Source organism: Homarus americanus, unplaced genomic scaffold (genome assembly GCF_018991925.1).
Source record: "Homarus americanus isolate GMGI-L3 unplaced genomic scaffold, GMGI_Hamer_2.0 scaffold41366, whole genome shotgun sequence".
NCBI lineage: Eukaryota > Metazoa > Arthropoda > Malacostraca > Decapoda > Nephropidae > Homarus > Homarus americanus.
This window is the reverse complement of record NW_024723541.1, coordinates 2,667,824-2,683,281: the sequence shown is the minus strand read 5'-3', so window position 1 is coordinate 2,683,281 and position 15,458 is coordinate 2,667,824. Positions and strand designations below refer to the sequence as shown.

Sequence of the window (15,458 nt, the reverse complement as noted above, 5' to 3'; positions counted from 1 at the left end):
TATTATCATTATTATTATTATTACCATACCGTAACTAATGGACGCTGCATCACCTTTATCATAATATATCCTTCATGGGTTGTCACTGATGTGGGTCACTGTATAATATAGCAGTTTATAACGTATAGAAGAACCATCAGGCAACGATCACCTCCCCCATGTGTCAGGCTTTGCTGTGATGGCGTCATAATTCACCCTAGACTCGACACCGCCTCTGCCTCCCAACACTCAATTTTTTTTCAACATTCTTATCTTTCAGTTGAGAGTTTAGTTGGTGACTGTGTGTGTGTGTGTCTTAAGCTGGCACTATACTTTAGCAAAAACTTTCCTAAGCTTAAACAGTACTCTAAGCTGAAACTAAAAAGCTGAAGGTTACGCTGACACCGTAAAATGCTCCACCCACCCACTGACTAAAATCACATTACAAGGAAGAGGAGAATTATTGTTTGAGTCAGCTATTGGTAAAATTGTGGTCAGGGTGGTGTGGTGGCTGGTCTGTCACGCTCCACACTGGAATAATAAGGGTGGTGAGGAATAGATGGTGTGTGTGTGTGTGTGTGTGTGTGTGTGTGTGTGTGCGCGCGCTTCTGTCCTTCTCTCTGTCTTTGGAAAAGTATTAGAACTTGTGAACATAACTGAATCTACAGGAAAAGTGCATCTATTTGCTGACACATCTACTTACTAACGTATCTCTTTGCTGACGCACCTGCTCGCTTTATCTCACATCTGCCTTGAGAAATTGCTGACACGTTTGCCTATATGAAAGTCTGGTAAACTATCAATCTCCTGACAAATTATCTACTGACGGCCAATCTAGTCTCACTCACACCCCGTATACTATATGTGTGACGGTGCACCTGCCTACAAACACAGGTATCTGCTGAGCCTGCGGGTTGAGTATACTGCTTGAGGGAACATGAAGTGATGTGCAGAGTCCCAGGTCTGCTTCACGCTGCATTAACCACTTTACAGTAATACTGCTGAGATGAACAGAGTCTAGAGGTGTGATTACTTATCTGTGACACCCCGGGCCGGTGAAATGTGTGTTTGATACGTTTTAGGGATAATTACAACATGGCGATAATTTCAATATATACATCTAAACGAAATACAAAATATAAGTAAATATCCTGAACGCTAATCTAACTTAAACACACACACACACACACACACACACACACACACACACACACACACACACACACACACACACACATACCCCCACACACACATAGATGATTACAAGGAATTACAAACACCATAAGATTCAAGCTTATTACCATCGCGAGGGACAGAGGGATGGAGTATAAAGGCAAAAATGCATCGTATAAGTAATATGATAAAAAACAAGGGTGGTGGTGGGAGGGTGGGTGGGAGGGGGGAGTGGGGTTGATCATGTGGTAAGACGAGGCGATCAAAGGCGTCTGGAATGAGCTGATCAGAGAGGAAAGATCAAGAGAGCGACGGAGGATGAGGTAGAGGGATGTGGTTGAGTGAGACACGCAGAAAATTAGGGTGAGAGTGACGGTGGTTGGCGACAGGGTAATGTGATATAGATGGACCCGAGTAGGTGAAGCCTAACCATTGGACATAACTGAAGGAATACTACTACTACTACTACTACTACTACGTGGCCTCCAGCCTCCCCCAATAGCCACACCTTCGCCACCATTTAATTACCTTAATATTAAATATCCTAATACATAAGTAGCTATCCTATCTGTGTTAAGTTAGTTGAGACGCAGATCTATGAGGCATTCAGTGACAGTAGCCTCATAGTCAATATCTGCGGCAGTTGTCGGAGTTGGGGCAGAAGCTCTCGTTCCCCTGAGGCAGAGCAAAGCCGACCGAAGGAGAGAGAAAGACAGTCGACATCTCATCCAGGCTGTAACATAACTTCTGGGCTGCTGCTTCTGTTTGGAGATCACCTCCGCGAGTCTGGCGTAGAAACATCTTGCACTTGGTCCCATCCCACCAGATTTCGTGAACACTAGAGGAGTGAAGCTGCCTTGATCAACGTTTTGAATTCTCTCCCCATATGCCCTTCTCTTGTCGTTCTCGTTCCTCTTATGTGCAGCATCGAGAGCTTCAATATAAAGGTATTTGTTCATGTTTCCCAACGTAGGGAACGAACTTATGGAAAATCTCTCCATTTTGGATAAGCTAAAACCATTTCAAAATTGAGAATATTTCGTTTAATTCCAAACCAGTATCTCATGTAAAAATTTGACTTCGAATTCTCACATGGATCCTCTGAATGATTTTAAATCCGAGGGTAAAGTTTCTTTGACCTCTGAGAATGAACTCTATACTTTCATTCCTGGTAGCGACCTGACAGGTTCTAAAGTGGCACCAAAACTTGATGTAACTCAAATTCCTTCGAATAAAAGTCTCACGGTTATAGAAGACCAGCGTCATCCAAATGCGCTCCTGTTGTACATGTGCAGTCACTCATGCATCAACTCCGACTGTGGTTGCTTCACCACTGGATACGTTTGATCTTCCCAACCAAATCATGTTAAAAGAAAACTTAATAGATATTCAAAGTTAAGATACTTACCTCTCCATGGGAGTGAGGAGGTTGAGTGGATTCTGCGCTCACCTCCTGTTCCATGGAGTGGTTCGATCCCGGGCACTCCCAGTTCAACCATCTGTAAATAGAGAAGTGAATACCTTTTAACGCAGTACCGGCCATGCTGCCTCCTTGTGTACACACTGTCCCTAACGGACGGTCATGCCTATGGGACCATCTTTCACCTTTTCATCCACGGGAAACTTCTTTCGGATACACTTCAGGGACCGTATACTGTCTCACATTGACTTACCTTCTAAAACAATGTTGTCCTCACATTTGACATACGTAAAGACACTCGCTTAGTCCATCTTGTGAGACCAGCTATATCCTTTGTTTATTCTCTGAATGAAGGGCCCAAAGTATATGAAGAACCAAAGTCCTACGATAGCTCAACTATTCTAGCTAATTTAGAATGATTTATTCCATCTGCTTAAATAAATGTTCTTCCATCTGCTTAATACTGATTATGTTTCTAATACAAATCCCACCCGGCAGGCACCTCACCATCTCAATCGTGTTCGTCAGTCTGGTCAAGGAGTGAACTGTTTTTGGGGTTCCATACGAAATCACCAGTCAATGATCCTGTCCTCCACTCACCAAACGTCAGTCAACCTCTGCCCTTCGCTGCCTCAGGAGACGTGTGGAGTGTTACACCCTGTGTGTTACCACACCATCATTTACCCGCGGAGAAAGAGGCCTTTGCTCTGGTCTCTTTACTGTTCCATCTTCAAGGATACTCATCATCCAGCAAATTCTTCGATGGATCCTCCTTCCTCAGAAACACAGTCTCCACATCTGGAACATTCGGGGGCGGGGATAACATCTTTGCAGTTGTCCTCTCCCAAGAATCATCTTCCCCAAAAAACTCCTGACTGATCCGTCGAGAACTCTTATCCATGTTCCCTCACTGTGCTAGACATACCGGGGAGGTGTGATGAGATGAGACGACCAGTCATCCAAATTGGACCCATTTACACCCTGATATCTGTTCCTGTGTCGGTTGACCATTATTAACTTGACAGTTTTTGTTTTGTTTTTCTATTGTCATTCATGTCGAGTGTTCATCTTGGTCACAACAGCTAAGTGGTGGTCTTGGGTCACATTATTTTTTGTCACATTTATTTGGAATATTTGTGCATTTCTCAGTTATTTTCGGTGCAGGGATTAATGTTGTTTAACTTAAAGCACTTTTCATTTATGATATTATTTCTTTATTATCACTTACTTACTCACTATCAATTATGTTTCTAAATTAATATAATTAAAAAAAATAATCTTAAATTGTTTTATCTATCTCTCTTATTAAATTTTCTCAATTCACTGATATAGGAAATAAAACTAAGAGGTTAATTAAGCTTAATTATAAGTTAAAGGGACTTTTCATCTTCTAAGTGTGTTGATTAAGAAACTTCTCTACTACAAAAAGCTCTCTTGTTAATCAAACCCCTAGACAACAGCCAATAAATCCAGAAGTCATGCAGTATCTTCAGTCACGTAACAATATATTGTTTATACCAGAAGATGTGCACCCACAACATATATCAACAGAAAATACAAATATACAAATAAGAAATTTATGCACTGTATCTACAGTATCTCTTCTACATTACAAACCCTAAAACTATCTCACAGTGTATCTCTCTACTGTTTATACTACATGATCGCGTGGACATCTGGACTGATTTACATTCTCAGAGGAGACGGGAGTGCCAGAAGAGTCGTATACACCCTTAAGAGCATCGCTGTGTCGTCAAATTAACTTGAAAAATTCTTAAGTTTCAGCAGATACAGTTTCCGAAAGTCGGTAATGAAGCGTAAACATCTGCCTCTGTAATTGCAAGTATGTGAAACTCCTTGAATCGCAAGATTAATATTGGCGATCGTCCAGATGAGATGACGAAGACGCCAACTAAGGTATAGTCACTTACAAGGTCTAAGTCCACCGAATAAGAGACGTGCGCACGCAGGTGTATATGGGTATATGTGGGCGGGTCTGTGTGTATATATATATATATGTTAACAACTTGTCTTGGCTGACTACTCTAGTGATCCAACAGCATCAGGATCACACCGAGTGTAAGTAGCAGAATCAGATCCTCTCTTTAAGAAACTGTATAACTCTGAGATTTGATTTACTGGTTTTCTAAGAGTCGGCATAGACATTGGTCCCTCCAAGAGCTCTAAGAAGTTCAGTGATAGACATGATCCATTTGCAACAAGCGATTTTTTTGGCAGATTTTCTTTCTTAAGATTTCCACAAACAGCTTCGGTCATATTAGAGCTTTCAGAGGAACTTCACATAATGAGTTTAGGTGATTGTACAAGGCAACATCCGGTGGCCTAGTGAGGACATAGTGACATTGTATCAATAAGGCGGTGCATCAGAAAGTCTTATCGATCTCTTATTAATTAGGACAAGTGAGAAGTTTCCATAGTTTCAGGGCGTAAATGACACAACGGAAAAGTCGTCAAATTAGAATAATATTACTGTTGTAAGTTATCAGATTATGGCTTCGCATAATTTTCATCATTTTGAAAATATGTGTGTGTGTGTGTGTGTGTGTGTGTGTGTGTGTGTGTGTGTGTGTGTGTGTGTTTAGTCTTAGTGTCGTCCGTCAGCTGTTTGTCCGTGTCGTCACTGCCTCTCTCTCTCTCTCTACGGTAACAATGTTCTCCCTCACTCAGACAACATGAAGGCCTGGATCTTGACAGCGCTGTTAGGGGTGTCCCTGGCCAGTGTTCGCCCGCCCATGGGGGTGAGTTGATCACTTGATTGATTAATTAAGAACTAATAGAAGTGAGAACACATTTAACGGCGTTTATTTTATCTTAACATTAATTTAACATAATTCAATTAGCCTTAAGTAGTATCTTGTAATTTATCCTAATATGCTCAAACTATCTAACTTAACCTATCTTAGAGATATCTTGACCTTATCTAACCTCACCGAACTCAGTGACCTAACCTAACCTAAACTTATCTGACATAACCTAACCCAGCCTACAGCGTTCCACTCTAGTTTGCTCATCTCATTTTAATCGATGACCTTGGTTGATCAATTTGGTTGACCACTTTGGTTGATCACTTTGGTTGATCACCTTGGTTGATCACCTCCCCTTTGCCTCAGGTGGTGAGGCTCCAGTACAGTGACCCTCAGACAGACGACCTGATAGATCTGGATGTGTCCATCAACACTGTAGACGACACAGTGGCTTTCCATATGAGGGGACAATATAGCATGGAGGATGTTGACAACCTCGAGGACTACAGAGCTGTGAGTGCCTCTCTCTCTCTCTCTCTCTCTCTCTCTCTCTCTCTCTCCCTGATCATGTTTAATGTTATTTTCTTCACTTCAGATATTTTTTATAGTCTTACATCAGCACTAACTCGTCTTATATAAGTATATAAGCTCTACCTATACTATTAATCAAGTGTTACATCATTATGACCTTGTTTCATAACATACTTCAGTATATTTTGGTGTTACAAAACTGTTGTGTTACAGGGATGGGGAGCCAGTAAGGTGTTGGTAGACGAGGCTTGTTACCTTCGTAAGTTGAACACGTCACTAAACGACACCATTGATAGACTCCACGAGGTAAGTTCACCATTATTTCTCTTATTATTTTTGTTGGTGTTTATCTTTTTCTTCGTTTATTTATTCTCCTGTTTTTAAAAGAAGCAGAAAACCTCTTAAATGTTTTCAAAAATTATGATAAAAGGTTCACTGTGTGTGTGTGTGTGTGTGTGCGTGTGTATGTGTGTATGTATGTGTGTGTGTTACAGTGTAATCACAAAGTATAAAATGTCACTCTGCCCCCAAATTCAATACCTTGCTAAATTCGAATCCTTGAACTAACACTTAAACATATCACAATTATGGGTCACATTAGAGGGTTCACAATATTAAGAATTTACCCTGTACTGTATTGCACTACAGATGGTTTTCGTGTCCCATGGGGGAAGCTGGTTTTGTTATATATGACCAAAGTCTTAACATCTGTACCTTTAATGTTAAGTCTTGGAGATGATTTATTATTAAAGATAAGAAATGTCCCTGACAGATTCAAGAGAAATGTTAAATGACAAACATATAATGTTATATGTACTTTTGTTAATAACAGGTAAAACCGTTCTCATTTCATCTTGCTGTTCTTGACAGGTAAAACACTTCTAATCTTTACTCACTGCCAGTTATCTAGCCGAGGAGTGCAGCATATGGAGGGAACTCTAGATATCTCTGCTATTCCCGCTGAGGATGTGGAAGACTGGGCTGGGAAACGCCTTCGAGATTTCTGTGGTGATTATACGATGTACCAACTAGTGGTTTCTGAGGGCGAGGAAACAGGTGAGTCTCCCTCTGATACAAATGTTCAATAATACGTTTTCTTTCATTCAGTTGTTCCAAACTTCAGTGATAAAGCGTTCATCTAACACGGCAAGGGTCCAAGGTTGGTTTCCCAATCTTGAGTGTAGAATTGTGTTCCTGCCTCGAGTATATTAACCCTTGGGCATTAACTTATAAATGAGTATACCATCGGGTAGGCTTGTCTATGGTGGAAAGACTCTCTCAGTTAATGACTCAATTGGTCAGTCAATAACCTAGTATTTTAGCCAGTTAGTCAGAGAGTCACTCTATTAGTTAATCATTTAAGCTAACCTAAATTAACCTAACCTAACGTAACCTAACCTAACCTAACCTAACCTAACCTAACGCAACCTAATCTGACTATAAATTACTTACAGCTCTGGCGGAAGAGGGAACTGAAGAGAGGTTTTTCTGGCTTCCATTTAGGAGGTGTTACTTTTTCTTTTTTTGGTTTAGATGTATTACCATAACCATAATCATCCCTACCGGCGTCACCTTCTTCTTCTTCTTTGGGTAAGAGGTCTGTTGTCTTCCACCTTAGAGTTAAACACATGGTTGATGGTGATAACAGCTTATACTTTAACTACTGAATTGATGCGGTGGAAATTCTGGTGCTAACTTTATTTAATGAAGTAAACGACCCAAAAACCGAATGCTTAAAATACTGGTAAGAATCTCCTTTAAGTGAGAGAATTGAATCTTTTTTAACAACAATTAAACCATGTATGTACTAAAGTGGCGAGATATTGTATGTAACTATATACTACTACTACTACTACTACTACTACTACTACTACTACTACTATTACTACTACTACTACTTCTACTACTACTACTACTAATAATAATAATAATAATGTCTATTCTGCTCTTGTATAATGAAAAAATACCTTTACTATTTTCTTGTGAGACATATTACATATACTGTACAATTATAACTTTAAGTGGAACAAGCTAAGAAACTGTGTTAAGTAATCTTACGTAGTGTGTATTGAGCATATGTGAAAAAATGGCCCTATTGTTTATGTGAACAAATGTTGTACATATATAGATATATATATATTGTTGCTTATGTTAATATATTCATGATCTTTTAATAAAAATCTGCTTGAAGAAAATCTTGCTGTTTTAATGCCCTACACTTCTGGTGCGAGGAGTGACCCTTCTGTTGGGTTAAGGAGGAGGAATTAATTCGTTCCTGATGGTGTACATCCTGAATTTTTGTCCAATGGGATGAGGCGGCTGGCCGTTACAGCTTGTAGGTTCTTGCAGGAGGAGGTTGCCAGCTTTCTTGAAAGGGCGGCAATGGCGTTGCTAAGTTCGCTCGCTGCAGTGTCGGACTTATTACTAATGAGAATGACTCTTCATCCACTGGCATCCAGGCCTGATGGGTCTTCAATGTTTTTTCCAAACCATCTCTCCTGTTCTTTTCTCGAACATAATTGTGTTTGGCGGGCCATAATCACCCTATATCCTGATGTCTTCAACTTCGCTTGCACGGTTTTTTTCTTTCACAAGCTTCATGGTCTTTGTTTATTGATAACGATCCACCTCAAGACTCCTCTATGAGAGATATTATTGCCGAGGTCACTTTTCTAGCGCGCATCTTGTTACCAAAGTGTCTGGCTGCATCATCAGAGCTTTGCCTTCTGTCCCCTGAAAAAATCAGTCTATCCTGCAGTATTTATGCCTCTTTTAAGAGATCCTCAAGATCCCCTTTTTTCCCACCTTGTTTATATTTTCTTCATTGCTGCCACAATCTCCTTATGTTTGCTTTTGAGTTTTTTCTGGCAGAAGAGACGGAGTATTATGGCCAGTATTTGGAGAGGTAATGGGGCCAGGGAAGGGTAGTTATATACAATGTGTTTCATCTCCTTGATCATTTCTTTGGTGGTCCCATCCTAACCCAACAACCCAACCTAACCCAACAACCCAACCTGTTGGGTTGTTGGGTTGTTACTCGTACATTAACCGTGACGGCAGGACCAACCTTCAAGCTTAACTGGACTTATTTGTACCCATATGCGTCTCTGTGCCGATAGTGAAGATTCTTAGCAGGAAAACATTCATACTAAGTCACCATTTACCAATAACTTATCAACTTTTATCAGTCGTTTCAGAGATCTCCTCCGGGTCACAGGTCAGCTAGGTCATACAGGGGCAGCTAAGTGGTGCACATTAGGTCTTAATTATTTTCTTACTTTTGTTGTATTATTTTTTATTATTTTGGTACAAATATTTACTTTGTTAAATTTTTGGTGCCATATATTTATTACAACTGGCTAAACTAACTACTTACCGTGTGATATTTTTTATCTTAATATAATTTTAATTTTTACTTCCATTTGTTCTATTCCCCTTAGAACAATGTTGACAATTTAATGACACAACCACACAAATTACAAATATACAAATAGTAAAGTTATACACACCACATCTTCATAGTCTCTCCTATATTACACCCGCCAAAACTATCCCACAGTATATCTTTATGCTGTCTCTCTCATTATTGACTGTCAAGGACACCTGAACCTATCAAATTCCTCAGAGAAAACTGCATACTCAGAAGAGTCTTATACAGCCTTCAAAACATTGTTGTGTCGTCAAATTCACTTGGAAATTCGTAAAAGATCAGCAAGTACAGTTTCCGAAAGTCGGCAATGAAGCGTGAACATTCTCTTTCATAAGTTTACAAAATATGTGAAACTCGTTGAATCACTAGATTGATTGGCAATCGTGCGCACGCAGGTGCATGTGGGTGTAGGTGGGCGGGACTCTGTGTATATATACTGTATGTGAGCAACTTGTCTTGGCTGACGACTCTAGTGATCCAACCGCATCAGGATCACACCGAGTGTAAGTAGTAGAATCAGATCCTCTCTTTAAGAAACTGTATAACTCTGAGATCGATTTACCGATTTTCTAAAAGTCGACATCGACATTGGTCCCTCCAAGAGCTCTAAGAAGCTCCATAATCCTCATGATCCAAAAGTAACTAACGATTTATTGGCCGGTTTTCTTTCATTAAAGTTCCACAAACAGCTTCAGCTAATAAGAATGACGAGAGCTTTTAAAGATACTTCACATGTTCGAGTTTAGGTGAATGTACGAGGCACCTTCCAGTGGCCACGTGGGGACATACTGTAGCGAAAATATTTACGATGCACCTACATTGCATCATCAATTCGGTGAGTAAACTTCCAAAGTTTCAGGGCGTAAATTACACAACGGAAGAGTCGTCAAATTATAATAATGTTACTGTTGTAAGTTATCAGAGTTCTAGCTGATGGGTCTTGTTGCTAGGGTGTGTGTGTGGGTGGGTGTTGGGTGATACTGGGATGTGTGTGTGTGTGGTGATGCTGGAGTGCAGGAAGAGACGGGAACAAACCAAATACAGCAGATATTTCGTGCTTTGCTGGGGATGTTCATTAAGTATCACAACAGAGAGAGCGAGTGATTGACGCCGGAAGAAAGGAAAGTTCATGTCTGCTTTTGTCTCAAGCCACCCAACGTTATAGAGGCGAAAATATTGATAAAAGTGTCAAGAAAATCCTTCGGGTAAAATACATCTAATAATGCTTGATGAAGTATTATTTACATTACCTCGGGAATATACCGTAGTGGAAATTATTATTGGTTGCTGTATATACTGGTACGTGTTGATGATTCCCAAGGCAGTTCCTCGGTACACTGATAATACCGACGGCGTATTTAAGCGACAACACAAAAGACAAAATTGTTTATGACTTGATTATAAAAATGTCCGCTGATGGCTTACAACACTGAGGTGAAAAATAAATGCGATAATTTCTTTAACCGGATTAAGTATAAGCACGAGAGTGAACACAACGAGACTATCATAAGAGAGCCATTTCTTTTAAACACTTTGAACCGAATTTCTTATTACAGTTCCTCACATCGTTCAGTCATATTGCCATTCTTTGTTTGTCCTAGTGTCTGCCGTCCCCACCAACATCTCTCTCTCTCTCTCTACGGTAATAATGTTCTCCCTCACTCAGACAACATGAAGGCCTGGATCTTGGCAGCGCTGTTAGGGGTGTCCCTGGCCAGTGTTCTCCCGCCCATGGGGGTGAGTTGATCACTTGATTGATTAATTAAGAACTAATAGAAGTGAGAACACATTTAACGGCGTTTATATTACCTTAACATTAATTTAACATAATTCAATTAGCCTTAAGTAGTATCTTGTAATTTATCCTAATATGCTCAAACTATCTAACTTAACCTATCTTAGAGATATCTTGACCTTATCTAACCTCACCGAACTCAGTGACCTAACCTAACCTAATCTTATCTGACATAACCTAACCCAGCCTACAGCGTTCCACTCTAGTTTGCTCATCTCATTTTAATCGATGACCTTGGTTGATCAATTTGGTTGACCACTTTGGTTGATCACTTTGGTTGATCACCTTGGTTGATCACCTCCCCTTTGCCTCAGGTGGTGAGGCTCCAGTACAGTGACCCTCAGACAGACGACCTGATAGATCTGGATGTGTCCATCAACACTGTAGACGACACAGTGGCTTTCCATATGAGGGGACAATATAGCATGGAGGATGTTGACAACCTCGAGGACTACAGAGCTGTGAGTGCCTCTCTCTCTCTCTCTCTCTCTCTCTCTCTCTCTCTCTCCCTGATCATGTTTAATGTTATTTTCTTCACTTCAGATATTTTTTATAGTCTTACATCAGCACTAACTCGTCTTATATAAGTATATAAGCACTACCTATACTATTAATCAAGTGTTACATCATTATGACCTTGTTTCATAACATACTTCAGTATATTTTGGTGTTACAAAACTGTTGTGTTACAGGGATGGGGAGCCAGTAAGGTGTTGGTAGACGAGGCTTGTTACCTTCGTAAGTTGAACACGTCACTAAACGACACCATTGGTAGACTCCACGAGGTAAGATCACCATTATTTCTCTTCTTATTATTTTCGTTGTTGTTGTTGGTATTGCTGTGACAGTACCCGACTCTCTGCTAGGTGGTGTTGTGTTATATCGTGGTCAGGTGTAAAGCTGACCAACGGTTGTTCCCAGGTTGGACTGACTTACACCTGGTGAGGAGATGGTGGTCGGCTCCCAGGGGTGTTTATCTCTGGGTGAGGACTTCACTGGTGGGCGTGACGGTCAGCTTAGTCAAGACTCTCGGTTGCTACTGTCTAGTACTGAGTTCACTGTCCTATCACTGTTCATCACAGGTCAACACTGATTCCACTCCCTTTCGTAGCGAAATTGTCACTTTTGGCTGGATTATATTGACATCCCGGTGGGGAGTTGAGGGGAGGGAGTTGGAGTATAGGCCAACTATTGGTCCTGGCAGTACAATCTAGAACTAAGAGATATTAAGAACTTACTCTGTTACAATACAGGGTAAATCCTTGCACTACTAGTTTGACTGCAAGGTGACACGGCAGATGGTTTTGTTATATATGACCAAAGTCTTAACATCTGTACCTTTAATGTTAAGTCTTGGAGATGATTTATTATTAAAGATAAGAAATGTCCCTGACAGATTCAAGAGAAATGTTAAATGACAAACATATAATGTTATATGTACTTTTGTTAATAACAGGTAAAACCGTCCTCATTTCATCTTGCTGTTCTTGACAGGTAAAACACTTCTAATCTTTACTCACTGCCAGTTATCTAGCCGAGGAGTGCAGCATATGGAGGGAACTCTAGATATCTCTGCTATTCCCGCTGAGGATGTGGAAGACTGGGCTGGGAAACGCCTTCGAGATTTCTGTGGTGATTATACGATGTACCAACTAGTGGTTTCTGAGGGCGAGGAAACAGGTGAGTCTCCCTCTGATACAAATGTTCAATAATACGTTTTCTTTCATTCAGTTGTTCCAAACTTCAGTGATAAGGCGTTCATCTAACACGGCAAGGGTCCAAGGTTGGTTTCCCAATCTTGAGTGTAGAATTGTGTTCCTGCCTCGAGTATATTAACCCTTGGGCATTAACTTATAAATGAGTATACCATCGGGTAGGCTTGTCTATGGTGGAAAGACTCTCTCAGTTAATGACTCAATTGGTCAGTCAATAACCTAGTATTTTAGCCAGTTAGTCAGAGAGTCACTCTATTAGTTAATCATTTAAGCTAACCTAAATTAACCTAACCTAACGTAACCTAACCTAATCTGACTATGAAATACTTACAGCTCTGGCGGAAGAGGGAACTGAAGAGAGGACTTTCTGGCTTCCATTTAGGAGGTGTTACTTTTTCTTTTTTTGCTTTAGATGTATTACCATAACCATAATCATCCCTACCGGCGTCACCTTCTTCTTCTTCTTTGGGTAAGAGGTCTGTTGTCTTCCACCTTAGAGTTAAACACATGGTTGATGGTGATAACAGCTTATACTTTAACTACTGAATTGATGCGGTGGAAATTCTGGTGCTAACTTTATTTAATGAAGTAAACGACCCAAAAACCGAATGTTTAAAATACTGGTAAGAATTTCCTTTAAGTGATATTTCTTAATAATTAGAATTGAATCTTTTTTAACAACAATTAAACCATGTATATACTAAAGTGGCGAGATATTGTTATGTATAATATATTGATGGATTTTCAATATAATTACTACTACTACTACAACTACTACTACTACTACTACTACTACTACTACTATTACTACTACTACTACTACTATTACTAATAATACTAATACTAATAATAATAATAATAATAATAATAATAATGTCTATTCTGCTCTTGTATAATGAAAAAATACCTTACTTATTTTCTTGTGAGACATATTACATATACTGTACAATTATAACTTTAAGTGGAACAAGCTAAGAAACTGTGTTAAGTAATCTTACGTAGTGTGTATTGAGCATATGTGAAAAAATGGCCCTATTGTTTATGTGAAGAAATGTTGTACATATATAGAAATATATATTGTTGCTTATGTTAATATATTCATGATCTTTTAATAAAAATCTGCTTGAAGAAAATTTTGCTGTTTTAATGCCCTACACTTCTGGTGCGAGGTGACCCTTCTGTTGGGTTAAGGAGGAGAATTAATTCGTTCCTGATGGTGTACATCCTGGTTGTCCAATGGGATGGGCGGCTGGCCGTTACAGCTTGTAGGTTCTTGCAGGAGGAGGTTGCCAGCTTTTTCTTGAAGGGCGGCAATGGCGTTGCTAAGTTCGCTCGCTGCAGTGTCCGGACTTATTACTAATGAGAATGACTCTTCATCCACATCCAGGCCTGATGGGTCTTCAATGTTTTTCCGACCACCATCTCTCCTGTTCTTTTCTCGAACATAATTGTGTTTGGCGGGCCATGATACTATGTCCTGATGTCTTCGCTTCGCTTGCACGGTTTTTTTCTTTTTCCTGGCTTCATGGTCTTTGTTTGTTGATAACGATCCACCTCAAGACTCCTCTATGAGATAATATTGCCGAGGTCTTTTCTAGCGCGCATCTTGTTGTTACCAAAGTGTCTGGCTGCATCATCAGAGCTTTGCCTTCTGTCCCTAGAAAAAAATCAGTCTGTCCTGCAGTATTTATGCCTCTTTTAAGAGATCCTCAAGATCCCGTTTTTCCCCACCTTGTTTATATTTTCTTCATTGCTGCCACAATCTCCTTATGTTTTGCTTTTGGGTTTTTCTGGCAGAAGAGACGGAGTATTATGGCCAGTATTTCAGGAGAGCAATGGGGCCAGGAAGGGGTAGTTATATACAATGTGTTTCATCTCCTTGATCATTTTCTTTGGTGATTCGTCTAACCCAACAACCAACCCTAACCCAACAACCTTCTTAACAACCCAACCTGTGCGGAGTTTGTTGAGTTATTACTCATTTCTGATAACCGTGACATGGGACCAACCTTCAAGCTTAACTTTGGACCTATTTGTGCCCATATGCGTCTCTCTGTGCCGAGAGTGAAGATTCTTAGCAGGAAAACATTCATACTAAGTCTACATTTACCAATAACTTATCAACTTTTTTATCAGTCGTTCAGAGATCTCCCCGGGTCCTGAGCCAGCTACTGGGTCATACAGGGGCAGCTAAGTGGTGCACAATGGAGTCTTAATTATTTTCTTACTTTTGTTGTATTATTTTTATTATTTTGGTACAAATATTTACTTTGTTAAATTTTTTTGGTGCCATTTATTTAATACAACTGGCTAAAACTAACTACTTACCGTGTGATATTTTTTTATCTTAATATAATTTTTAATTTTTACTTCCATTTGTTCTATTCCCCCTTAGAACAATGTTGACAATTTAATGACACAACCACACAAATTACAAATATACAAATAGTAAAGTTATACACACCACATCTTCATAGTCTCTCTATATTACACCCACCAAAACTATCCCCACAGTATATCTTTATGCTGTCTCTCTCATTATTGACTGTCAGGACACCTGAACTATCAAATTCCTCAGAAAACTGCATACTCAGGAGTCTTAAGCAACCTTCAAAAACATTGCCGTCATTCACTTGGAAATTCGTAAAGA

General features: G+C 39.8%; 2 protein-coding genes across 2 annotated transcripts; both read left to right on the top strand.

The window, feature by feature from the left end:
• Positions 1-4,556: 4,556 nt before the first annotated feature.
• Positions 4,557-7,688, top strand: LOC121863521. Its single transcript, XM_042362204.1, has 6 exons — positions 4,557-4,651; positions 5,261-5,331; positions 5,704-5,850; positions 6,082-6,174; positions 6,771-6,924; positions 7,323-7,688. The coding sequence occupies exons 2-6, from the start codon at positions 5,266-5,268 to the stop codon at positions 7,460-7,462; spliced, it is 600 nt and encodes a 199-aa protein (XP_042218138.1). The 5' UTR covers positions 4,557-4,651; positions 5,261-5,265; the 3' UTR covers positions 7,463-7,688.
• Positions 7,689-9,730: 2,042 nt separating this feature from the next.
• Positions 9,731-13,941, top strand: LOC121863522. The gene is made up of 6 exons (XM_042362205.1): positions 9,731-9,801; positions 10,965-11,035; positions 11,408-11,554; positions 11,786-11,878; positions 12,620-12,773; positions 13,142-13,941. Exons 2-6 carry the CDS (start codon positions 10,970-10,972, stop codon positions 13,279-13,281), a joined length of 600 nt encoding a protein of 199 aa, XP_042218139.1. The 5' UTR covers positions 9,731-9,801; positions 10,965-10,969; the 3' UTR covers positions 13,282-13,941.
• The last annotated feature ends 1,517 nt before the right edge of the window (positions 13,942-15,458 follow it).

Bases quoted from the DNA above. Each gene is read 5' to 3' on its own strand.
- LOC121863522 (XM_042362205.1), top strand. From the start codon at position 10,970: ATGAAGGCCTGGATCTTGGCAGCGCTGTTAGGGGTGTCCCTGGCCAGT. The intron at 11,036-11,407 runs GTGAGTTGATCA...CCTTTGCCTCAG, and splicing joins GTGTTCTCCCGCCCATGGGG to GTGGTGAGGCTCCAGTACAG. The intron at 11,555-11,785 runs GTGAGTGCCTCT...GTTGTGTTACAG, and splicing joins ACCTCGAGGACTACAGAGCT to GGATGGGGAGCCAGTAAGGT.
- LOC121863521 (XM_042362204.1), top strand. From the start codon at position 5,266: ATGAAGGCCTGGATCTTGACAGCGCTGTTAGGGGTGTCCCTGGCCAGT. The intron at 5,332-5,703 runs GTGAGTTGATCA...CCTTTGCCTCAG, and splicing joins GTGTTCGCCCGCCCATGGGG to GTGGTGAGGCTCCAGTACAG. The intron at 5,851-6,081 runs GTGAGTGCCTCT...GTTGTGTTACAG, and splicing joins ACCTCGAGGACTACAGAGCT to GGATGGGGAGCCAGTAAGGT.